This window comes from Anabrus simplex, chromosome 2 (genome assembly GCF_040414725.1).
Source record: "Anabrus simplex isolate iqAnaSimp1 chromosome 2, ASM4041472v1, whole genome shotgun sequence".
Lineage (NCBI taxonomy): Eukaryota > Metazoa > Arthropoda > Insecta > Orthoptera > Tettigoniidae > Anabrus > Anabrus simplex.
Genome location: NC_090266.1, coordinates 759,238,652 through 759,264,859, shown reverse-complemented (window position 1 = coordinate 759,264,859; position 26,208 = coordinate 759,238,652). Strand labels below are relative to the sequence as shown.

Genomic DNA, 26,208 nt, shown 5'->3' with positions numbered 1-26,208 from the left:
CTGAAGAAATTGCTGAATGGTATGGACAGAGTCATGGGGAAGGAATAAAAGATGTAAATAAATAAGTTCGAAACAAAAGTAATGGAGTTTGGTCGAACAAAGTCAGGTGATGCAGGAGGTATTAGATTAGAAAATGAAGTCTTAAAGGAAGTAGATCACTATTGTTACTTGGGTAGTAAAATAACTAACTATGGTAGAAGTAAGGAGAACATAAAATGCAGACTAGCACAAGCAAGCAAGGTCTTTTTTAAGAAAAAAGTTATTCACCTCGAACATTGATGTAGGGATTAGAAAGCTGTTTTTGAAAGCCTTCGTTTGGATCGTGGAAGTGAAACATAGACAATAACTAGCTCTGAAAGAGAGAGAATAGAAGCTTTTGAAATGTGGTGTTACAGAAGAATGCGGAAGGTGAGATGGATAGATAGAGTCACGAATGAAGAGATACTGAATCGAATTGGTGAGAAGAGATCGATTTGGCTAAATTTGACCAGAAGAAGAGATAGAATAATAGGGCACATCTTAAGACACCCAGGTGTTTTACAGTTGGTTTTTGAGGGAAGTGTAGGTGGTAAGAACGGTAGGGGTAGACAAAGGTACGAATATGACAAGATGATTAGAGCAGATATAGGATTTAGTATTTATGTAGAAATAAAATATTAGCACAGGTTAGGGTGGCATGGAGAGCAGTATCAAACCAGTCTATGGACTGATGACTCAAACAACAACAACAATATCTTGTTTTATCCACCCATGTCTCACTTCCATATAACAAAGTTGGTACAGCTATAGTCTTATAGTATTTAAGTTGGTTATCTTCTCTTACTTTTCCTTTCAGTGTTCGGCGAATCGTCCCACACATATGTTGAAATCGGTGAAGCTTCTTCTTCACCTCGTCATCATCATTAAAAGATAGTCCACAACCAAAGTACTTAAAATTTCAGACTTGTTCCACTAGTTGATTATCAATTACTATCTTCGCTCTGAGAGGATACTTCCCTTGTCATGCCATAACTTTGTTTTTCGTTCTGGATAGCCGAAGATTATAACTTTTTACAAATTTTGTTTAACTGATGGATTTATTTCTGTAGTACATCTTCGTCTTCCTGCAGGATAAATTGATCATGTATTTATGTATGTGCCTGTATTCAATTTTATTCCAGAGTGCACAGTTCGTTTCCAGTTTCTGATTACTTCATGTATATGTATATTGAATAGTGTTTTAGAGAGGCTGCATCCCTGGCATACGCCTTGATTAATTAATATTGCTTCCGTTAGTTTGTATCTTAGATCTAACACAATTCTCGTCCTTTTGTACAGACTTTGGTTAACTTGAATAAGATGTATAGAGTATCCATTTTTTACCACTATATTCCATAACTGTTCTCTCTCTACCCTATCAAACACCTTTTCACATTCGACAAAGCGACATAAATATTCAAGTTAAAATCTCTTCTCTTCTCTTCTCTTCTCTTCTCTTCTCTTCTCTTCTCTTCTCTTCTCTTCTCTTCTCTTCTCTTCTCTTCTCTTTTCCAGTATCTGTTTGAGGCTAAACAAGTAGTACAGTCATTAAGTTCTGAGACTGACCGCATGATGACGCTCTGGTGCACTATAGCGCATAGGTGGCGCCGTAGTATGGTACCATGCCAGTTAGTCTCTCGTCCCTGCAAGGGACAGTTTAGTGCATGCACTGGAAGGTGACGTACGGTCGTTGTTGTGACGGTGATTTGAATGCACACGTCGGACCTTGACATGTCACAGTTTGAGCAACGGGCAACCATCATGTTCTGTCGGAAATTAGGCAAAACCGCTGTCGAAACGTTTGAAATGATGCAGCAGGTTTACTGTGAGGACGCATTGAGTCACAGTTCGGACGGAACGTAATATCCAAGAAGTTACAACGTTGGTGCGTGCTAACCGCTCCCAATCGGTAGACGATCTCACAGCAGCAATAGGGGTCAGCCATGGTACTTGCCACAAAATTCTGACGGATGACCTCAACATGTCTCGTGTTACCCAGCACAGTGTAACACGAATCCTATCCCAAGACCAATGTGATGATCGCATGATGATTTATGGTGACCTCATTAGTAGTGCTGACGATGATAAGACGTTTCTCAACCGGATAATAACTGGAGATGAAACATGGTGTTTGCTTTTAGCGGTGCTTCCAGCAGCTATACCAACGTTGGCAAACGTATGTAACGGCCAACGGCGAATATTTTGACGGTGGGTGTGGTTCTGTTTAAGTGGTTAACGGCCAACGGCGGCTATTTTGTGGGTGGATATGGTTCTGTATAGGTGTACGCCGTGTAATGCGGCATCGTGCGCAACATACAGAGTCGTGTGGCAGCCTGTCCTCCAGGCGTCAAGTCTCAGAACTTAATGACTGTACTACGTATATTATCTGTACAGGATCTGCCTTTTCTAAACCAACATTGTTCTTCCAGTAAGAGATTGTGTGCAATAATCTAAAGTCTATTGTTTATTATTTTAGCATATATTTTATATATTTTTTATAGCCAACACTTCATAAAATTATTTCTCGATACTTACTACAAAAACTATGATTTCCTTTTTTGAAAAGTGATATTATTTTAGTTTTGTTGCATTCTGCAGGTATATTTCTTCTTTTCCAACAAAGATTAATTAAATGTAACTGTACCGGGAGGTACACCACAACTCCGCTCATTCAAAATAAGCGCCTTAATAAACCCATCTATCGAACAAAAGTTGAAACTGATACTACATGAACTTGGAACTGTAATCAGAAGATGTCACTACTGAAATATTAAGTAATTTTGTTACTGTGAAGTTTCCTAAACTGATTGAATTTCTCCTTGTTTGTTTGCTAATACATCAAGAAGTTTGGACATTTTTTCCACAGATGACACTACCAAAAATTCTGACCATGCACTCTGGTGCATGGTGAAAGAACTTACAACTTAAAGAAGTTTCGAATTTCTAGGTTTTCATAACTGAATCTATGTTCATTTATTTTTGGATTGGCAACACTTCCTTTTCTTTCCGCCAGTTTTGAATCTAGCCAATCAGGAAATTTTGTAATTAATTTTCAACCAATCCAGCATTTCTTGTTCACTTTGTGTTAACCAATAAATTTTGAGAGGGTGTGGCCGGTTTAGTCTTGAATTCTCTCAAACCTTCCCTGAGGGTATTTAAGTTGCGGCTTTTCCAGTTTCCTTGTCAATTTATCGCCGTCTTTCTAAGTGTGTGTGTTAAGGCAGGAGGCGGGGCGCCTCTTTCTTCGGCCGGCAGAACATCTACTAGGTAATGGCCAAGTAAATTCTATCTTTCTTGCTGTCTCCGCAACTTTATCTGAGGGGAAGGTCCGAATCTTAACTATGTAAAATACTTTTCTAAAATGTAAATTTTCTTTCGGCTAATGTAAAACTTCATAAAATCCTTAACTGTAAATCGGGAATAGAAAGTAAGTTACCATCTCGAGCTCCCCTTCATTTTGGTTTGAGGTGACTACAATTTCGCAACCTTTTCTTTCCTGTAATGTATTACAGTTATTTCCATGCGCGCCACCTCAGAAGTTTGGGACTAGCCCCAGTTTCAACGGCCGAGAGCCCTGTAGGTTTTAACATTTCATTATCTGGAAGCGCAGTGTATGAATCCGTTCTGGTTGTGTTCGAGCCGTTTATTTAACCTGTTTTTTTTCGCAAAGGCCCTGTAGGTTGGGTACTAGATACCCCTGTATAAAACTATTTCTATTTGTAATTATTGCCTTGTGAGGCCAGAGAGTGTAACATTTTGATGTAACATTGCCTTGAGCGGGCTGTAAGAAACTGAGAACCGGTTAGCTCTTATTCAAAGTTTTGTAATAGTAAAGAATGCCTCTGGAAGGCTAGATATTGTATTTAGGGATCAAGTGCTCTTGAATTAGGGGATTTCTGCCCTTGACTAAATTGTCCCTTATTTGGTATTAAAGTTTTGTAAACTGGATCCGGTATCTCTGAAATTGTAAAACTAGGGGCTTGAAGCCCAAAATTGTTAAAGTTCTGAATCTTGGATTTTTCCAAATCTGGTTTCAAGAATGTCGTACTTGATTGTTATTTCAATTAGTGGAAATGTGTTTGTTTTTTGATATTGAAAGAAATACAACCTTTGTTAAAACTTTAATTCAATTCTTGATATTGTGTTTAGACCCATTCAAGCCCGCACCTTCTTTCACCACCTCTGTGTTCCGCACACATCCAGGAACAGTAACAATCTAAATTTAAGATTGATCCCACCATATTTGAACAACTCCATATTTATACTGTCTAACCTGGTGCTTTTCTATTTTTGAAGGATTTCAGAACAGTATTAAGTTCTTCAATATCTATTAGGCCAATACCTTCAACGTCGTTATCTATATCTTGATCTTCCTGACTCTCTACATACTCTCCGTTACGCCACAGTTCTTTGTAGTGTTGTATCCATGATTCTTCTTCGATTACATTTATATTAGTAGTTTCTCTCTCATCACTGTTGAGGTGCTTCATTAACTTATACGCCATCTCTTGCCTACCGTGGATATCACCTTCTATTGAGTTTATTAATCTATCCCATGATTCTTGCTTGAGTTTTTTCGTTAGTGACTTGACCTTGTTCCTGCTATTTTTCTTCCTTCTCATTTTGTGGGGTGCGATACTGTATCGTTTTCAAGTATAATATTTGTTTTCTGCTTCACAGCTTCTGAAATTTCTTTATTCCATACTTTAAGCCCAGTTTTTCTCCTAAATTTCTTCTTCCTTCCAATGGCTTCATCTGCTGCCCTCTGAATTGCTGAGGTTATGATTTCCCATTCTTCATTAATATCAGTACATGTCGGAATCTGAACTAAATACTGTTGCAGCTGTTTTGATATAAGTATTCTACTCTATCATCCTGTAGTACATATACGTGATAGATTTTTTGGTTTCTCTGTATATTTCTATTCAGCCTTTTCCTCCATTTAGCAAGAATTCTGATTTTTACAATGACCAGATGATCTGTGTCCAGCCTTAGCTGCAATTTCGTAAAGTTCTTCAAAGGCCTTAACTGCTTCTTGTCTGTTGTTATAAAGAATAGCTAGATCATCTGCGAAGGACAAACAATGCAAATGAATTTTATTTTGAGTAGTCGACCAATATTTACTCCCTTTTTGTTGTTATTATTATTATTATTATTATTATTATTATTATTATTATTATTATTATTAGAGAGCAGAATATTTCCTTTTAATAATTACGAATTACCTATTGTGACATTAACAGTTCATGTTATCAATTCATTTATACTCAAGTATGTTTTATTAAAAGTGTAATAAAATTTTATTACTTCGCACTTGATGCCCAGTTTGAAAATATTGCAATTGTTATGTGCAGGTGTTCTGCAGTGAGTTACCGGTGTTCATGAGAGAGCACTTCAATGGGATGTATCGCACCGATGTTTATTTTCTTTCTAAAACGCTAGCCGAGGTTCCTATCTTCATTGCCATACCGATTATCTTCACTGCCATAGCGTATTACTTGGTGGGCTTCAACCCAGCACCTGAACGCTTCTTTCTGGCGATGTTTATCGTCACGCTGGTGGCTAACGTCGCTACATCATTCGGTAAGTGTTCTCGCAACTGCCGGTTTTATATGCAGTAACAGATTAAGATGCAAAATTATTGAAGCTTCTCTACAGGCAGGCCACACAATGATTCTGCATTCAAATTTGCACAGACGGTACAGGGATGACTTATTAAAACACCTACAATACATGCGACTATCCCTTCATAACCGTAGAGCATGTTAGACGATTGGTGCATGCCAAATGCGTTTGCACTCTAACCTAATTCTGTACAAAAATCCATTCTCTACTTAGGATTTACTACTGGTACAGTATACCTGTAGTTGTAGCCAACATACTATGGAAAAAGTGAAAAACCAACATATGTATCATTACAGCTCGTGCTTCATAGCATTTAAAAATCAGAGATTTGGCGTTTTGATATTCAAATTTTGCGTTTTGTAACATCTACATTTCTTAAATTTAGCGTTTTGTAGAACATTTGTTAAAAACAGGCGTAATTTGCGAAATTGCACACACAACATTTGGGAGTCAAATCATACTGTTTAATTACACATTGCTCGTCGTGCAGTTTTGAATACACGAATGTGCATATTTACAAATTTACACATATAATTTCAAAGTGAAAAATACCGTACTATTCTGAACGTATTTATTTATTACCGTACAACAAACCTACAAGGAAGAGGAATTTCAATGACGATTGAGGTACAACATGCCAATTGTTTCAATGGTGTCCTACTTCATTCGAGACCGCCTATCAGTTACAGTCATGTTGTACTTGCTAAAAACCTCTCTACATCAACACTGTTCGTAGGCCGAGGTAAAGGAAGCAAACTTTAAACTAAGTACCATCAACAATTGAAGAGTATCAGCGTTTTTCTTTTTCATTTTAATCTTCTGCAGCATCTGTTGGTGATATGCCTCGCAGACCTCAACAAACTAATCAACAGTGACACTTCAAAAAATAGCAGTTTATGCTTCAAAGACACAAGTGATTTGGGATCCAGAGCATTATTTTTTCCCGGCAACTGCAGAATTAAATAAATTGCACACCTCGTTGAAAAACACGTTAGTATCACTGACGCCCATGTGCTTTGGGAGATTAGTTATGTATTTAAGCATACACTGATTAAATTGCACCTTAATTTCATCTTTCTTTGTATTGTTTCTGCAACTCTCCAGCAGGTCACTTGTTTCCAATTTAAACCATCCGTCAGCACACCTCTTTAATTCTCCACAAATAGTGGAAATATCATCCCACAACTAGTGAGCATATGGATAGGACGATCCCTCCGGTACGGTGAGTGCTGAAATAATTTTCACAGATATCTGTGGAACATTTTATCTGAACTTTCAGCATGGGAAGCATGTCCTGATCTCTAAACATACCCAACACTGAACGGCCACTGCTATTTAGGGAATTCCCATCAAGAGAGCTGAAGAATTCTACCAGGGGTGTGAAGTACTTGCCAAGATATTGGACAGAGCGAAACCAAGAGTTCCATCGGGTGATAACAGTAGCTGGGAACAACACTGCATTCAAATCATGGAAATTATCTTGAGAAAAAAATGTGTAGGAGTTCTTCAACTTCCTGCAGTGGAGAAAGGGCATCTTAAATTTTGAAACCAAATTGTTCAACTGTTACAGTTCCTTGAGAATAACATCCCCCACAAGATGGAACGTATGTGCAAAGCACTGGAAGTGAAGAAGATGGTCTCCAATTATCGTCCATAATGCCTGGAAACATGTACCAAAATACCTGGCAGAGTCTGACACTAAACACAGCACGCTTTCATAATCAGTATTATAGTCTTTGAGAACATCAATGATGGCTCGGCTGCATGTTTTCCCGTTGGCAGCATCCAACAATGAACAGCTTGACAAATAAACTTGTTGTTTTGCAATTGACGTGATCTGCCTCCGTTGTCCGACGTCTCGTCTGCGATTACTCCTTCCCGTCCAATGCAGCATTCACTTCCGCCCTTGTTGAAGCTCCGCAATGTGGAACATAGTCTCTGCAACTACCTTGAGGCAGATCTCCTGATCCTGGGACGTACCCATGGGGCCAACAAAATTTCGTTAAACATGCTAATAATAATAATAATAATAATAATAATAATAATAATATTATTATTATTATTATTATTATTATTATTATTATTATTAATATTATTATTATTATTATTATTATTATTATTATTATTATTATTATTATTATTATTATTATTATTGTACCGGGCGGTACACCTCCACGCCGCTAATTTAAAATGTGCGCCAATTGAAACTCCTCTGCTGGAGGAAGTCTGAACCTTATTGATGGTATTAATTTTCAAGTTTCTCAGAAGATGTCACTACGTGGAAAATTTGGAGTTTTTGAACTGTGTCATTTTCGACGTATTTTTGTTTTGCTTGTAGTAAGAAGTGTGAACTTTCTCTTCTAGAGGACACTACTGAAGATCAACAATAGTGCACCCTAGTGCGGAGTGAGAGAACTGTTTTTTTTTGGAGAAATTTTTATTTCAAAAGTTTGTTTTTTGTTAAATTTATTTCTGTTATTGTTTAAGTTGGCTGTATACCCCTCCCTTTCCCCTTGTTTTGTATGTATCCAATCCCGAATTTCTTCAATTTATTTCTGACCAATCCGTGGTATCTTCCCCCAACTTGAATATGTTGCTGTATCCTACCCAATAAAAAGTTTGTGGGAGGGTGTTTTCATTCCCCTAACGCCTCGAACCTTCCGCGAGAGGATATAAACTCCTGATTTTAGGGTCTCCGGGCCACTTCTGTTCCATCTTTCTGTGTGTAAAGTACATAGCAGGGGGCGGGAAGCGCCTCTTTCTCCGGCAGCGGTCAACAACCAGGTAATGGCCGATTAATTACTTCTTTTCTTGCTTGCTCAGCAGTTTAACTCTCGGGGCGGGTCCGAAGTTTTTCCATTATGTAACCATCCTTAAAATGTAAAGAAACTTGTATCTATTCTATCTTTCAAACTACATATTGGGATAGAGAGTGCTTAACCCTCTCGAGCTCCCACTCACATTGTTTTGAGGTGAACTTATTTTCTCAACCTATTCTTCCATAACATTATGTAAATTTGTTTCTTTTCGAAAGTCACCTCCGTAGTATGGGATTAGCCCTTGCATCAGTGGCCTAGAGCCAAATTAGGTTTTGAAACAAATACATTAGGAGTGCAGATCGCCTCCTCTCAAATTGTTATTTTAGAGGTCATGTAATTACCCCCTTTTTTATCTAATAGACCTCAGTAGGTTGGGTAGTTTACCCCTGTGTCTATGTCCAGAGAGGACAACTTGAAGGTGGAGTTTGGTGTGGCCTTTGATAGGCTTAAAGTTGAGAGCGAGTGGCTCTTTTTCTAAAACTGAGTGTTGTATGCCTCGAGGAGGCTTTGCTGTGTAATTTGGAGCAAGTGCTCCAGGGTTTGATTGGGGTCTTCTGCCCCGTTGTTGAAATTGGTATATCGTAAAGTTGAGCTAGTTGCTCAAGAATTGTGTTTTCAGGGCTCGAAGCCCAAATCCTGCAAATACTGTAATTGTACTTTGTTGCCTTGTTACACCGTACCTGCTATTCTTGTTATTTCTTTATTTTAAAAAGAAAATATAACCTTGTTAAATTTTACATTAACTTTGATTCCGTAGTTTGAGACCCGTTCACGCCCGCACCTTCTTTCACCTCTACCTACCACTAAAACACGGTAACAAGTGGTAGCAGAGCGTGGTTGAATGGGTCTCATTTTAGCCCCTTTTGACGGCTAAACATTGTTTTGATCTGAACTCTAACAATTTTCTCAGTTGCTGGAATTTTTTTTTGATTTTTTCAAAATTGTTCTGTCATCATGCCCGGCCCTCGCGATGTTCTCCATCTTAACTACTTGCGCAAAGAGGAGTTGATCTATGAGTTGACTATCAGAAATGTGCAATCTGGAGGCACGGTTGCAGTAGACACCAATAAGCTTAGAGAGTCCCTTGATTTGCCCATTTCCATCCCCACCTTGGGAGAGAAAGAAATTGACGACTCTCTTTCCACGATCGTCGAGAATATTACTGGGCTAGCCTCTGTAGTTAGTTTTTTTGATGAAAATGATCCTTCTCCTAATCAAATTAAGCGTGTGCAAGCCAGGCTGTTTCATTTTTCAAATAGAGTTAACGATCTGTTGTCTCTAAAGTTGAATGACATTCAGTAGAAGGAAGCTATTGCGCTGCTTGAAAATATTTCTGAGTTATCTAGCAAGGTCACTCAATTGTTAACTGGCGAAATTCCTCCCAAAAGCGATCAACCCACCACAGTGAATGTAGGTAGTGAGGAAGAGCCTCCTAAGGGAGAAGTCAATAGAATAACCGTTGCTGCTCAAACTATCTCTGCCCCATTGGACAACGAGTCTGAACGCCGCACATCGTTGAATAATGTACGTGCTGAATTAACTTCTTTGCCATTGAAACCTTTACCTACTATGTCACCCGGGTTCAGCAGCTTGCCTCATCCATTGGCAATGTTGCTCAGGGGTATATCGAAGTTTTCCGTTAATACCACCTGTGACGTAATTTCATTTTTAAGATTTCTAGTTGAATTTCAGGATCATGCCCTTGTGTTTTCTCTTTCCCCATGTCAAATTTTGCAAATCATCTATCCTTATGCAATTGGTATTCTCTCCGACAAAATAGTAAGAGCCATAGCTGAACAGTCATCTATTGAAGATTTTCACGCACACTTGCTTGCAAATTTTATTCCTGCTCGCGCGAGGTCATCTCTGATTCAGAAGTACTATTATCGTGTACAGCGCTTGGATGAGAACTTGGCTGATTTCATACAAGACATTAAGTTTTATACTAGGGTGTTTGCCCTTCACTTCCCTGAGGATCAGATTGTACAAGCCATTGTAGAAGGCATTTCACCACCCTATAGGTCATATTTGTGTTTCGCGGCGTGCCCGCAAACCTTTTCTGAACTTGAAGCGTTGGCCGTCTCAGCGGAAGGAGTTAGGTACGCCGATTCATTGCGTGTCGCGAAAGAACCCCCGCCTTCTTTTAGTAATACTCGGCCTCCACCTCGCCGATCAGTCACACCCCGTAAATGTTATGCTTGCGGGTCGCCTGACCATCTTCGCAATAAGTGTCCACTGATCAAGTCGAGTGGGACAAGGAATGGGGCTGGTTCATCACAAGGCTGTTTTAAATGTGGGGCTTTCTCACATATCGCCAAAAATTGCCCAAATTCAAATAGCACCCCCTCCTGCTCAACTTCTGGTGCAACTTCCAACAAGAATCAAAAGTGACTAGTGGTTCCTGCTGAGTCGACTAATTCTGCTTCCCAAGGCTCAGCCCCTGGCAAAAAGGTCGTGAATTCAGGGAACGTTCAATTTGCAAATCCTTCTTTTGAATGCCCCAAAGAATGTCTTAGGATTGCGGCGGATACCCCCGCACCTGTCCCTTTTCTTAAGATTGAGTTAAATAACGAGCCTGTAACCGCTCTATTAGATTCAGGCAGTGTTTGTTCAATTATTTCGGACCAATGGTATTCTAAATTGAAATCGGTTTGTAAACTACCGGACTATGACTCCTCTCCTGTTCAATATGTTTCGGCTAATTCATCCCCATTAGAAATTCTAGGTTCTTTGCAGGTCAAAATTCGTATTTTTAAATTTACATGGAAAACCAAACTGTTTGTGGCTAAGCACTTGTCTTGCCCCATCATACTGGGTGCGGACTTCATTTCTCACACTGGTCTTGTGCTCGATCTTCAGAGTAAGTCGTGCACATTCAAGTTTGCGTCCAATTGTAAAATTCCCTTATTGAAATGTAATTCAGTATCATGTTCATCTATTGCGCCTACCCAGGATGAGATGTTGTTAGACCTTAGACATCTACCTGAGGAGCAGGCTGATAGTATTCGGAAATTGTGTCAGTCGTTTCCCGAGGTGTTCTCTGATACTCTTGGTGTTACTGACCTTATCGAATACAAAAGTGAGGTCACGGATTCGATTCCTGTTCGTTTTCCACCATATAGGCTATCTCCACCTAAAATGAAGGCTCTGAAAGAAATCATCGATCAAATGTTGAAGGATGGTATTATTAGGCCCTCTAAATCGGCGTATTCTTCGCCTATTTTTCTAGTCCCTAAACCCCAAGGAGGCTTCAGGCCTGTCATTGATTATAGTGCTCTCAATCGGAAGGTGGTGTTGCAATCTGTGCCCCTTCCCGACCTTCATTCTTGTTTTTCATGGTTTCGTAAGGCCAAGTTCTTTACTATCTTGGACTTAAATCAGGCCTATAATCAAATTCCCCTTGCCGAAGAGTCTAAACATCTTACAGCGTTTGCCACGGACTGGAACTTATACGAATACAACCGCGTGCCTTTCGGGCTCCCCACGGGAGCAGCTGTACTCACTAGGCTGCTAGATAGGGTCTTCTCCGACATCAAATTTGAGTACTTGTACCACTACTTGGATGATGTCGTCGTATTCTCGGAGACCTTTGAAGAACATCTAGATCATCTGCGAGAAGTTCTTAATCGCCTTCGTAAGGCTGGGTTAACTGTCAAGTTGTCCAAGGTTGCCTTTGCTAAGCCCTCTATGTCATTCCTAGGGCATATTGTGTCACCTGATGGTGTAGCAGTCGATCATTCTAGAACACAGGCCATCCGTGATTTTAAACCTCCCAAGGACATCAAAGGTATCGCCAGGTTCATTGGTATGGTGAATTTCTTCAGGAAGTTTATTCCTAACTTCGCTAATAGAGCGGCGCCCTTGAACCTTCTTCGTAGGAAAGGCAGCAAATTCGAGTGGGGACCTTCTCAACAAGCCGCTTTTGAAGATCTTAAATTAGCTCTCTGTAATGCCCCTGTACTTGCTATGCCTGATTTCTCGAAGAAATTCATCGTCCAAACCGACGCGTCGTCGTCAGCAGTAGCTGCAGTCCTTCTTCAAGAGACTGAACTAGGGAGGCGACCCATCGCCTATGCATCTAGGACCTTGTCGGCTCAAGAAGCCAAGTATTCCATCTATGAGCTCGAAGGTTTGGCAGTCTTATTCGCCTTAGAGAAGTTCCGTCTCTATTTGGAACATGTCAAATTCGACCTGGAGACAGATAATCAAGCCTTAAGCTGGGTCTTAGGTAGGCCGCGTCGTACTGGTCGTATAGCCCGTTGGGCCATCCGTATTTCTGCCTTCCAATTCGATGTCAGGCATATCAGAGGTACCGAAAATGTTGTTGCTGATGGACTCAGCCGTATGTTTTCCAACGACGTCGAGACCCACGAACCGGCCAACAGTTCATCACCTCCCGAGTCCATACTATCTGGTGTTAATGCCATCTTAACAGATGCTCCCATGCTTTTTAGGGATATCGAGAAATACCAACGTGAAGATCCGACGCTGGCTCCGATAATGGAAACCCTTTCTTCTGGGGAACATGTTGTCCCTTATGTTCTGAGGAATGGTGTTCTATGTTGCCCTTCGAGGCATGATAAGATGATGAAAGTTGTCGTTCCAGCTGTTCTTGTGCCTATGATCTTCAAATACTATCATGAGACCCCATTAGGGGGGCATCTTGGAATCTTTAAAACTCGTGAGAAGATTCGTGAAATGTTCATTTGGAAAGGTATGGACGGTGAAATCCGTGAACTTGTAAAAGCTTGTAAACCTTGTTTGCTCAGTAAACCCACCATGTCCACCAAGGTAGGCCTTTTGTCTTCGCATCAAGCGTCGCGCCCCATGGAACGCCTGTATATTGATTATGTAGGACCCTTCCCCCAGTCAAAGGGAAACGCCAACAAGTTCATCTTTGTATGTGTAGATGGTTTTACAAGATTTTCCTGGTTATTTCCGACTAAGCTGGCTACCGCTCAGTCCACCATTACTTGCCTAAATTCTATTTTTGCGTCTTTTGGTCCGTGCCAATATATTGTGTCTGATAATGCTAAGGCGTTTACATCAAATCTTTTTCGTAAATTCTGTTTTGACTTGTCCATCTCTCATGTAACTACTTCTGCTTATTACCCTCAACCATCTCTGGCTGAACGGGTTAACCGTAATCTCAAGTCCGCGCTTATTGCCTATCATCATGAAGATCATTCCAGGTGGGACACGTCCCTGCATTGGTTAGCTTTTGCCTTGAATTCGGCGGTTCATGAATCACATAAATTTACTCCAGCCTCTTTGATGTTCAAGTTTGTTCCCAACACGCCGCTCTCTAACCTCTGGTCTCTGAGTGACATTCTACCCGTGACAATAGATCCGGACAACATCAAAGATCTTTGGAAGAAGGCTAAAGCCAATCTTAAAGTCTCTCATGAAAAGGTTAGGGAAAGGTATGATCGTGGACGGAGACCCACCCCTTTGAAGGTAGGTGACCAAGTTATGGTCAAGAATTTTGTTCCCGCGGGCAAGCTTGCCCCCAGATTTCATGGGCCTTGTGTCATTCTCGATTTTCTTACGCCGGTTACGTTGTTATTAAGTAATCCAGCCACCGAGAGGATATTTAGGGTTCACCTGTCACAGGTGAAACCGGTGTAATTTCTGGGTTAACTTGCTTCATATAATCGTGAAAGGAATATGAAGGTTATATTTTTTTGAGTTTTCAATTTGTAGGCATTCTGCCCCTTCTATAATATTTTTTTAAATATGTAAGTATTTTTGTAAACCCTCCCCGCACCGTTAAGCTGCCATTCTGTCCTTACCTCGGCCATTACCACGCTCCCGTCTCCTGCTATACACACTGTGGCTTGCTTATATTAAATACCATATTAAATGCCATGGATATCTGCACGCCGCTGGCCCCTCAACCTCTCCACAAAGCCTGTGCCCTCAAGAATGATGATGGTCCAACAATATTCTACCGCCTAGCTTTAATGTTTCAGTGCCGCCGCAGCCGCGCGGCGCCGTGCCGCGACTGGGTTTGAGGAAGGGCCCCCTCGGCCCCAGCGAGGACGACATGTGCACGGCGAGCCGGAGCTCTCCTCCCGGCCTAGGCTGATGTGCGGCGCACGACCTGCTACTTGCCCGCAGCCTGTATATGTTCACCGCGGGCGCGGCGTGCTTCAACACCTCTGCTCCCCTCATAGTGCGGGCGAGCGGTATCTCAGGGTACTTGGGGGGTCCGAGCGGCCTCCTTTGGACGCAAGCTGCAACGGCCGGTCTGGCCATCCAACTTAATCAACATTAACTACATGAACTATTACTATCAGCAATTACTGCACTTGGGAATTCAACAGCAATATTTGGTGGACCTTGCAAAATTTTTCTTCACATTCAAGTATTAAAAGTTTATCTTCTGAATTCAACTTCTACAACCATAAAGACTTTACTTCACCTGCAACAACAAAATTTTGAAACTGAATCAAACCACATTAAGAAAATCTTATTAATTTTTCGGCAATTAATCTCCATATCTACATCAAAACTTGGACCTGGTTTTCAAACAAATTTCATATGTCACCCCTGGAGGAACTTTTGGGGGGGGAGGTCTGTACCGGGCGGTACACCTCCACGCCGCTAATTTAAAATGTGCGCCAATTGAAACTCCTCTGCTGGAGAAAGTCTGAACCTTATTGATGGTATTAATTTTCAAGTTTCTCAGAAGATGTCACTACGTGGAAAATTTGGAGTTTTTGAACTGTGTCATTTTCGACGTATTTTTGTTTTGCTTGTAGTAAGAAGTGTGAACTTTCTCTTCTAGAGGACACTACTGAAGATCAACAATAGTGCACCCTAGTGCGGAGTGAGAGAACTGTTTTTTTGGAGAAATTTTTATTTCAAAAGTTTGTTTTTTTGTTAAATTTCTTTCTGTTATTGTTTAAGTTGGCTGTATACCCCTCCCTTTCCCCTTGTTTTGTATGTATCCAATCCCGAATTTCTTTAATTTATTTCTGACCAATCCATGGTATCTTCCCCCAACTTGAATATGTTGCTGTATCCTACCCAATAAAAAGTTTGTGGGAGGGTGTTTTCATTCCCCTAACGCCTCGAACCTTCCGCGAGAGGATATAAACTGCTGATTTTAGGGTCTCCGGGCCACTTCTGTTCCATCTTTCTGTGTGTAAAGTACATAGCAGGGGGCGGGAAGCGCCTCTTTCTCCGGCAGCGGTCAACAACCAGGTAATGGCCGATTAATTACTTCTTTTCTTGCTTGCTCAGCAGTTTAACTCTCGGGGCGGGTCCGAAGTTTTTCCATTATGTAACCATCCTTAAAATGTAAAGAAACTTGTATCTATTCTATCTTTCAAACTACATATTGGGATAGAGAGTGCTTAACCCTCTCGAGCTCCCACTCACATTGTTTTGAGGTGAACTTATTTTCTCAACCTATTCTTCCATAACATTATGTAAATTTGTTTCTTTTCGAAAGTCACCTCCGTAGTATGGGATTAGCCCTTGCATCAGTGGCCTAGAGCCAAATTAGGTTTTGAAACAAATACATTAGGAGTGCAGATCGCCTCCTCTCAAATTGTTATTTTAGAGGTCATGTAATTACCCCCTTTTTTATCTAATAGACCTCAGTAGGTTGGGTAGTTTACCCCTGTGTCTATGTCCAGAGAGGACAACTTGAAGGTGGAGTTTGGTGTGGCCTTTGATAGGCTTAAAGTTGAGAGCGAGTGGCTCTTTTTCTAAAACTGAGTGTTGTATGCCTCGAGGAGGCTTTGCTGTGTAATTTGGAGCAAGTGCTCCAGGGTTTGATTGGGGTCTTCTGCCCCGTTGTTGAAATTGGTATATCGTAAAGTTGAGCTAGTTGCTCAAGAATTGTGTTTTCAGGGCTCGAAGCCCAAATCCTGCAAATACTGTAATTGTACTTTGTTGCCTTGTTACACCGTACCTGCTATTCTTGTTATTTCTTTATTTTAAAAAGAAAATATAACCTTGTTAAATTTTACATTAACTTTGATTCCGTAGTTTGAGACCCGTTCACGCCCGCACCTTCTTTCACCTCTACCTACCACTAAAACACGGTAACAATTATTATTAAGTTTAGAGGTAAGAAAAAAATACTTAAACATTTGGTGTAGAGCTGGCCTAGCAAATCACTGAACGAGTTTTTAAGATTTTCCCTATAAACTTCCATTTACATGCATGAAAACAAGCGATTATTTTACACCCTACGTACATACATACATATATTATCATTATAGACTGTTATGCCTTTCAGCGTTCAGTCTACAAGCATCTGTGAATTTACTAAACGTCACTACAATCATCTATTTGAAAGTAGTGCTGTGGCCTCATTTAGGTCTGTACCCCTTATCTTTAAATTGAGAGAGACTGAGTCCAACCATCGTCGCCTTGGTCTACCTCTACTTCTTTTACACTTAATAACAAAGTCCATTATCCTCCTAGGTAACCTATCTTCCTTCATTCGTCTCACATGAACCCACCGAAGCCGGTTTATGCGAAAAGCTTCATCCATCGAGTTCATTCCTAAATTAGCCTTTATCTCTTCGACCGTCCTGCCATTGTTCCCACCTGTTTGTACCAGCAATCATTCTCGCTACTTTCATGTCTGTTACTTCTAACTTATGAATAAGATATCCTGAGTCCACCCAGCTTTGGCTGCCGTAAAGCAAAGTTGCTCTGAAAGCAGACCGATGTAAATATAGTTTCGTATGGGAACTGACTTCCTTCTTACAGAATACTGTTGATCGCAACTGCGAGCTCACTGCATTAGCTTTACTACACCTTGATTCAATCTCACTTACTATATTACCATACTGGGAGAACACACAACCTAAATACTCGAAATTATCGACTTGTTCTAGCTTTGTATCACCAATCTGACATTCAATTCTGTTGAATTTCTTACCTACTAACATCAATTTAGTCTTCGAAAGGCTAATTTTCATACCATACACATTGCACCAATTTGCAAGTTCCAAGATATTAGACTGCAGGCTTTCGGCACAATCTGCCATTGAGACCAAGTCGTCAGCATAGATCAGACTGCTTACTACATTTCCACCTAACTGAATTCCTCCCTGCTATTTTATACATTTCAGCAGATGATCCACGTAAGCTACGAACAGCAAAAGTGAAAGATTACAGCCTTGTCTAACCCCTGTAAGTGCCCTAAACAAAGAACTCATTCTACCATCAATTCTCACTGAAGCCCAATTGTCAACATAAATGCCTTTGATTGATTTTAATAATCTACCTTTAATTCCATAGTCCCCCAGTACGGCGAACATCTTTTCCGTCGGTACCCTGTCATATGCTTTCTCAAGATCTACGAAACATAAACACAACTGCCTATTCCTCTCGTAGCATTTTTCAGTTACCTGGCGCATACTGAAAATCTGATCCTGACAGCCTCTCTGTGATCTGAAACCACACTGGTTTTCATCTAACTTCCTCTCAACGAATGATAGCCCCCTCCCTTCCAAGATGCCAGTGAATACTTTGCCTGGTATACTAATCAATGAGATACCTCGATAGTTGTTGCAATCTCTCCTGTTCCCTTGCTTATGGATAGGTGCAATTACTGCTTTTGTCTAATTCAATGGTACCTTACCCACACTCCATGCTAATCTTACTACTCTATGAAGCCATTTCATCCCTGCCTTTCCACTATACTTCACCATTTCAGGTCTAATTTCATCTATTCCTGCTGCTTTATGACAATGGAGTTTATTTACCATCCTTTCCACTTCCTCAAGCGTAATTTCACCAACATAATTTTCCTCCTCCCCAGGAGCGTGGCTGTTCGCAACACCACCAGGAACATTTGCTTTTACGTTGAGAAGATGTTCAGAATATCCCCTCCACCTCTCCAGTGATTCCCTGGGATCTATTATGAGTTCATCTGAATTACTCAAAACACTGTTCATTTCCTTTTACCCTCCGTTCCTAAGATTCTTTATTACTGTCCAGAAAGGTTTCCCTGCTGCTTGACGTAGCTTTTCCAGGTTATTACTAAAATCTTCCCACGACTTCTTTTTGTATTCAACAACTGTTTGTTTCGCTCTGTCTGCCTCTGCCCTTGTTTGAAGCCATTTCTGATAAGCATTCTTTTTACGTTTACAAGCTGCTCTCACTTCATCATTCCACCAAGTTGTTCGCCTTATCCCATCTTTACACACAGTTGTTCCTAGGCATTCCCTTGCTGTTTCTACTACAGCATCCCTGTATGCCACCCATTCTCTTTCTATATCCTGAACCAGCTTACTGTCTACTGTTCGAAACTTCTCACTAATCACATCCATGTACGTCTGTCTAATTTCCTCGTCCTGGAGATTTTCTACCCTTATTCGTTTGCAGACAAATTTCACTTTCTCTGCCTTAGGCCTAGAGATACTTAGTTCACTACAGATCAGATAGTGGTCTGTATCATCGAAAAATCCCCGAAAAACTCGTACATTCCTAACAGATTTCCTGAATTCGAAATCGGTTAAGATATAGTCTATTATGGATCTGGTACCCCTAGCCTCCCATGTGCAGCGGAGAATAGCCTTATGCTTGAAGAATGTATTCGTAACTGCTAAACCCATACTAGCACAAAAATCCAGCAAACGCTTCCATTCCCATTAGCTTCATATCTTCCCCACATTTACCAATCACCTGTATCATTCAGTTCTATTTCCAACTCTCGCTTTGAAATCGCCCGTTAGCACTATTCTATCCTTGCTGTTGACCCTAACCACGAAGTCACTCAATGCTTCATAAAACTTGTCAACTTCATCCTCATCTGCACCCTCACATGGTGAATACACTGAGACAATTCTCGTCCTAAGTCCTTCAACTGACAAATCTACCCACATCATTCGCTCATTTACGTGCCTAACAGAAACTATGTCGCGTGCAATTGTATTCCTGATAAACAGCCCTGCCCCATATACTCTGCCCTTCTCTTTCTAACACCCCTCAAGTACACTTTATAATCTCCTATCTCTTCCTCGTTATCTCCCCTTACCCGAATATCACTTACTCCTAGCACAACCAGATGCATCCTCTTAGCTGACTCAGTTCTACTTTCTTTCTTCCATAAGCTCCATTAATACTGATAGCTCCCCATCGAATTCCATTTCGTTCGCCAAGTTGTTTCCAAGGAGTCCCTCGCCTGTCAAATGAGAGTGGGACTCCGTTACTCCCATAGGTCCGAGGCTTGCCTAAAATGTTCTGAGCTCGGTAAATTCATGAAGCAGGATGCTACCTACTTACACGTAGTCCAAGTAAGGATCTCTTCTCTAACGAGTTATGGACCAACGCTGGATTGTACAGTCATAGCCGACTGAGCACAAGAAGGTCCATGACTCAGAATATGTCCGAGATGACGTGACTACAGTAACCCACACCCTAGATGGTCTATTAAATTGTAATATTTTAAAATAACCTCCATCCACGTTTCTGAGTTTTGTTTTCATTTCGGTCAATAATTTGCATAACCTGACCAAAAATTCCACTTGAAGTCGTCATATTAGGAAACATGCATCCACGTGGTTTTTGGTCGAAAGTTTAAGAGACCTAACCCAAAATTCAACAAGGCCGTGTAGCGATAGTAACACTAAAACAACCATTCTCGTCCTCTTTTTTCGGAGTTGGGGGGATATAGGCTAGTTTATGAATATTTCGCAGTAAGTTGGGCTATACACTCAAGATGGTGTAAATATGTTAAAGACAAATATAAATAACGCCCTAAAATACATCTGAAATCGGCACTTACTTTTCACGGCAGCCTCGGAAAGCAGAATGGTCCAGCTTGTGGATGGGGATATTAGTCTGCAGGCACATCATCGCACTATCCTCAATGAACGTTTGTTTCTCGCTATTTGTTCCTTTGCCTTTCTGTCCATTTCTGTTACTATGGCTTGCCGCTTGACGCCACGCTGTTCATTTGCTGGCTGGGAAAAAATTCGCTCCTTTAGTAGCACGTGGTTTCTGCTCTTGCAGTGTTTATCCAAAACATCTTTCTTCTTCCAATCAAGTCTTTTATTGCGAAGTCGGCACATCACTATACCTGTATCGCATGCATAAAAATGTTCTGATTTGTAACTCTCGGCACTCTGTTTGATCGTCACTTCGCTTCTACCTATGGCTATCAGACAATAAATCGCAACCGTATTTTAAAACATAACTACTACTCAATCAATCAATAAGTACTGATCTGCATTTAGGGCAGTCGCCAGGTGGCAGATTCACTATCTGTTGTTTTCCTAGCCTTTTCTTAAATGGTTTCCAAGAAATTGAAAATTTATTGAACATCTCCCTTGGTAATTTATTCCAATCCCTAACTCCCCTCCGTATAAATGAATATTTGCCCCAATTTGTCATCTTGAATCCAAACTTTATCTTCATATTGTGATTTCTTCCTATTTTTAAAGACGCCACTCAAACTTATTCGTCTACTAATGTCATTCCACGCCATCTCTCCGCTGACAGCTCGGAACATACCACTTACTTCTTTCTCTCAGTTCTTCCCATCCCAAACTTTGCAACATTTTTGTAACGCAACTCTTTTGTCGGAAATCACTCAGAACAAATCGAGCTGCTTTTCTTTGGATAATTTCCACTTCTTGAATCAAGTAGGCTAATTCTGCTGAGGGACCCATACACTGAAATCATACTCTAGTTGGGGTCTTCCTCTCCTTTACATCCTTACTACAACCCCTAAACACCCTCATAACCATGTGCAGAGATCTGTACCCTTTATTTACAATCTCATTTATGTGATTAACAAAATGATGATCATTCCTTATATTAACACCCAGATACTTACAATGATACCCAAAAGGAACTTTCAACCCATCAACGCAGTAATTAAAACTGAGAGGACTTTCCTATTTGTGGGACTCACAACCTGACTTTTAACCCTGTTTATCAACATACCATTGCCTGCTGTCCATCTCACAACATTATCGAGGTCATGTTGCAGTTGTTTACAATCTCGTAACTTATTTGTTACTCTATACAGAATAACATCATCTGCAAAAACCCTTACTTCTGATTCCACTTCTTTACTCATATAATTTATATATATATGAAAACATAAAGGTCCAATAACACTGCATTGAGGATTTCCCCTCTTAATTATTACAGGGTCAGATAAAGCTTCGCCTACTCTAATTCTCTGAAATCTATTTTCTAGAAATATAGCAACCCATTCAGTCACTCTTTTGTCAAGTCCAATTGCACTCATTTTTGCCAGTAGTCTCCCATGATCCATCCTATCAAATGCTTTAGTCAGGTCAATCGCGATGCAGTCCATTTGACCTCCTGAATCCAAGATATCTGTTATATCTTGCTGGAATCCTACAAGTTGAGCTTCAGTGGAATAACCTTTCCTAAAACCGAACTGCCTTCTATCGAACCAGTTATTAATTTCGCAAACATGTCTAATACAATCAGAAAGGATACATTCCCAGAGCTTACATGCAACGCATGTCAAACTTACTGGCCTGTAATTTTAAGCTTTATGTCTATCACCCTTTCCTTTATACACAGGGGCTATTATAGCAACTCTCCGTTCATTTGGTATAGCTCCTTCAAGCAAACAATAATCAGATAAGTACTTCAGATATGGTACTATATCCCAACCCATTGTATTTAGTATATAGTATATAGTCTTTAGTATATACTCAAGACCTCTGTCAAGAATAACCGACTATGATCAAGGGTCAACGCAAAGTGAATGAACGCGTGTGCTTGAAAGTGTGTTAAGCTCTTTGATTGGTTGTTCTTTACACTGCTATTTGGGGGTTGAAAGGTATTCCACACATTGAAAGCTGTAAGGCACCGTAATAATTATCTCCCCTATAATAAATAACAACATATATCTTATTTTTAAGAAAGATGCATAGTTTTTAAAAATATACATGTTTATTTCGTTTTAAACAGAGAATTTCGCTTCTATTTCGCATACGTTGTATAATTTCGCACTTTCAACCAATTTCGTATTTTATCGTTAATTCGAAATCGCTAAAAACCACTCGAAGGGGTCATATAAGATGAAGGCACATACACTGGCAAAGTTTCAACACATTTCGCATTTATCGGAAGCGCTAAAAACTACAAACACTTTGTATCAAATATGATGCAATAGGACTGAAGATATTCCATCTAGAAAAAATCCATATTAAGGTCTTTTAAAGTTTTTGACCCTAAATAAATGTATAGCAGACGAGAAAATGCTCATGCCCTACGATGGGATTCAACCCTTCATTACATCTAAATCCAGGCCTTAGTTCTCACCACGTATAGGCACTAATAATACGGGTGCATTGAGATAATATATTTGTTCCCTTTTTGCATACCATTACTCTTCATGTTTCGAACCGTAAAGCACTTCTCAGTACCGTCAATATTTTTTTCTTGCATTGCAGTTGGCATTAATGTGAACAGGAGTATGTCATCTGCAAAGACAAGACCAGGAATATCCTTATTTTGCAAATCTCGCCTCTCTTTCACATTCAAATAGGCCTATATCTTTGATAAACAACACAAATAGGTTAGGTGATAATTTACTCCCCTGTTTCAGTCCCATTTTAGAAGTAATCTCTCCTGAAATCACTCCGTCTTTCACTCTCACCGTACATTTTACCTCACCATTTATATTTCTCCTATTGCTCTAATCATCTTGCACAATATTTCAACTAGTCTCAACCTAGTAACGACTGCCCACCTGTTCACAGTATCAAATAACTTCTCTAATGCCTGTTGTACACCATCAAATTTTTCTTTCAATTCAATACTTCAGAAGAAAATAATGTTCAGATCTTGACAAAGATTGTTCAACACTGATAAAGGTTTAACAATATTTGTAAAGAATTGGCAAGGTTTGATAGCATTTTGTTTTAAAATAAGGAAAGACAAGCAGAAGTTGTAGTTCTTGGACTAGCAGTGAGATGTAGTCTTAAAAAGAAGAGAAACGCGCAATAAGGCATTGATTAATGCGGTTACCTTTAACATAATTTTTGCAATGTATTTTGCTCCATAACATAATTTGCAGATGTTACGTTGTATTGCATTTACTCATAATAATTGAATAAAAATTATAGTAATGCAACGGAAATTCACATGTTATTACACGTACATGAAAACATATTAGGAATTCCATACTAATAATAATAATAATAATATGCGAAGTTAAATCGAACATTGCGGGCAGTGTTTCCTTGTACGATACCGTAGAGTAGTAAATATAAAAGTTGTCCACTTCCTTGAGATATTTCTTTTGCTATCTCCACGTACGCTGTCGTTTTCTTCATTTTATTGTAGCGATCTACTGAATATAGGCAGGGATGTGCATCATACACACACAACATCCCTCGGCCATGAGGACGAAGCCATTTTTTGTTGTTCCTAGTTGTTCCTAGTTAACACTCGAATTCCATTGGCCAATTCTGTCAAAGACTTGGCAATTGTGTGACCGATTAGAACATATTGTAATTCACTTTCAAGACTTTTGAAGACTTCTCAAGACTTCTCAAGTATTGTAAGCGTTTTGATAAGTAAACTTGACGAACTTGCCGTATTTGCTATGCTAGAGAGCCAGGCGCTGCCTGTTGCTGTACTTCAGAGGAGGGAAGGGAAGGGAGAGGATGTGGTAAGTGGGAGACAGAGGTAATGATCGGTGAGAATGCACGAGTTTCTCGTTAGTTTCGCACAGCCACTTCACAGCCCCAGTAGGCAGTGTACGGTTTGTGCTGCACAAATTGACTACTATGCGAAACCCCATAGAAAGAGTTGATTAACTTGTTTCCTTTCCTTTTCCAGACTTTTCTTCCTCCACATCCTTAAACGTTACCATGACTAATTAGTATCATAATTGAAAGTCCGGTCTGTAATTAATAAATAACAATTCTCCTATGTTTACCAATTACAGGGTACCTCATCTCCTGCGTCAGCACTAGCGTGTCAATGGCCTTCTCAATTGGTCCACCGGTTGTGATTCCCTTCTCACTATTTGGAGGCTACTACATCAACACAGGGTAAGTATGACGTACATTCGAATGCAAGAAATGCCTGTTTCAAATGTTAACATAGAATGTAAAGCTTTTCAGTCTGTGGAGGAAACTAATTATAACACATATAACACTATAACATACCCTTATTTAAAATATTTGCATGTTACAGAATACAGAGTGTCAAAGAAGGAATTATCGATATTCGGGGATATGATAGGAACGATCATTTGAAGCAAAAAGACTTCATATTGACATATTCCCAATTCTGGATGGTTTGCGAGAAAGAATACATTCAGTGTCCATTTGTTTTTGGCGTAGTGACAGCATTAAACTGACAAAAATTCAGGGATGCTCTGCATCTCTACGCTGCTGGAATTTCCTTCTGACTGCAATTACAGATATACCCGTAAAAACGTATTTTAAAAAGATGTTAGCTGCACATAGAATTAAGAAATTAATATATAATGTAACTTTTCCTTACATCGTATTAACTGCCAGACATTTATCTTTCGCTTACAACTATTATTTAAGCGTAATTTAACAATAATTAATTAGATCTATAATTAGGAACAATAAGACCCTGTAGTTTGTACAATGTAGCGTATTTAAGATGGTTTGACATAACAGTACGCTTCATAGCCTGAGCTAAGCCATGTAAAATCAATCAATCAATCAATCAATCAATCAATCAATCAATCAATCAATCAATCAATCAATCAATCAGTCAATCAATCTATCTATGTATCTATCAATCTAACTATCTATCTATCAAGCAAACAAACAATAAGTAAATAAATAAATACATACACTGTACCCCTGGAATGAAATTCGTGGTTTTGCATCTCTCTGAATTCTCCACCATTTTCCCCTGACATAGAAAACACGTAAACGGTTGAGTTTCTATCAGGTTATAAAATTATGATAATGACTTGAAATTTATACAGGTTGGAAGGTAACAGATGCGCGAAATTAGAACAAGAAATAGATCTTGGGGAGGGGATCACAATGTCGCAAGTTTCGGGTCCGTAGCTTGCACCGTTCGCGAGGAAAGTATTGTTTCGGGATTTCAAGAATTGTAACGGAGCGACTAGCGTACCTACTGAACACTTTGATGGTCACGTAGCAGTTAATTACCTCGGCTATTAAGTCGGAGGCATGTATTTATAGAATCTTGTGGTCTCAGGATGATTACGGGTTCTTCGTCACTTGCTGACGTGATCGACGGGTATCAAGGAAGACCTAACTACTTCAAATTAAAGACTTGAAACATACTAGCTCAGATTTATTGGTAACGGAAACAAAATGTTATGTTATGAACGACGAAAAGGAAATTGAACAGAAAAAGTATTGTATGAAAATTAATTAAATTACGTTTAACAATTAACTTGGCCGTCGCACGGACGAGCAATTATCTCTGCATTAATTGCCTGAGGATCTGCATGAACCATATTTAATAACTCGAAATAATGAAATAACTACCTGACAGTCCTCCGATTCGGCTTCTATAAGTAACCGTGGTGAGTCCCCTTGATGTCCGGCCCCATGGCTAAATGGTAAACATGCTGGCCTTTGGTCACAGGGGTCCCGAGTTCGATTCCCGACAGGGTCGGGAATTACAACCATCATTGGTATTAGCAATTCCCAACCATCATTCCAGCACTGGGGCTAGGTGTGTGTGTCATCTTCATCATCATTTCATCCTCATCACGACGTGCAGGTCGCCTACGGGTGTCAAATCGAAAGGCCTG

The 26,208-nt window shown here is 39.9% G+C and overlaps 1 protein-coding gene across 1 annotated transcript in view; it reads left to right on the top strand.

Moving 5' to 3' along the window:
* LOC136864440 (protein white-like) overlaps nt 1-26,208 on the top strand; it is a 199,026-nt gene that overhangs the window by 90,610 nt on the left and 82,208 nt on the right. The window contains exons 10-11 of the mRNA XM_067141438.2: nt 5,373-5,601; nt 24,379-24,484. Of these exons, the coding sequence (XP_066997539.2) occupies nt 5,373-5,601; nt 24,379-24,484 (335 nt within the window). The remainder of the gene's footprint in view (nt 1-5,372; nt 5,602-24,378; nt 24,485-26,208) is intronic.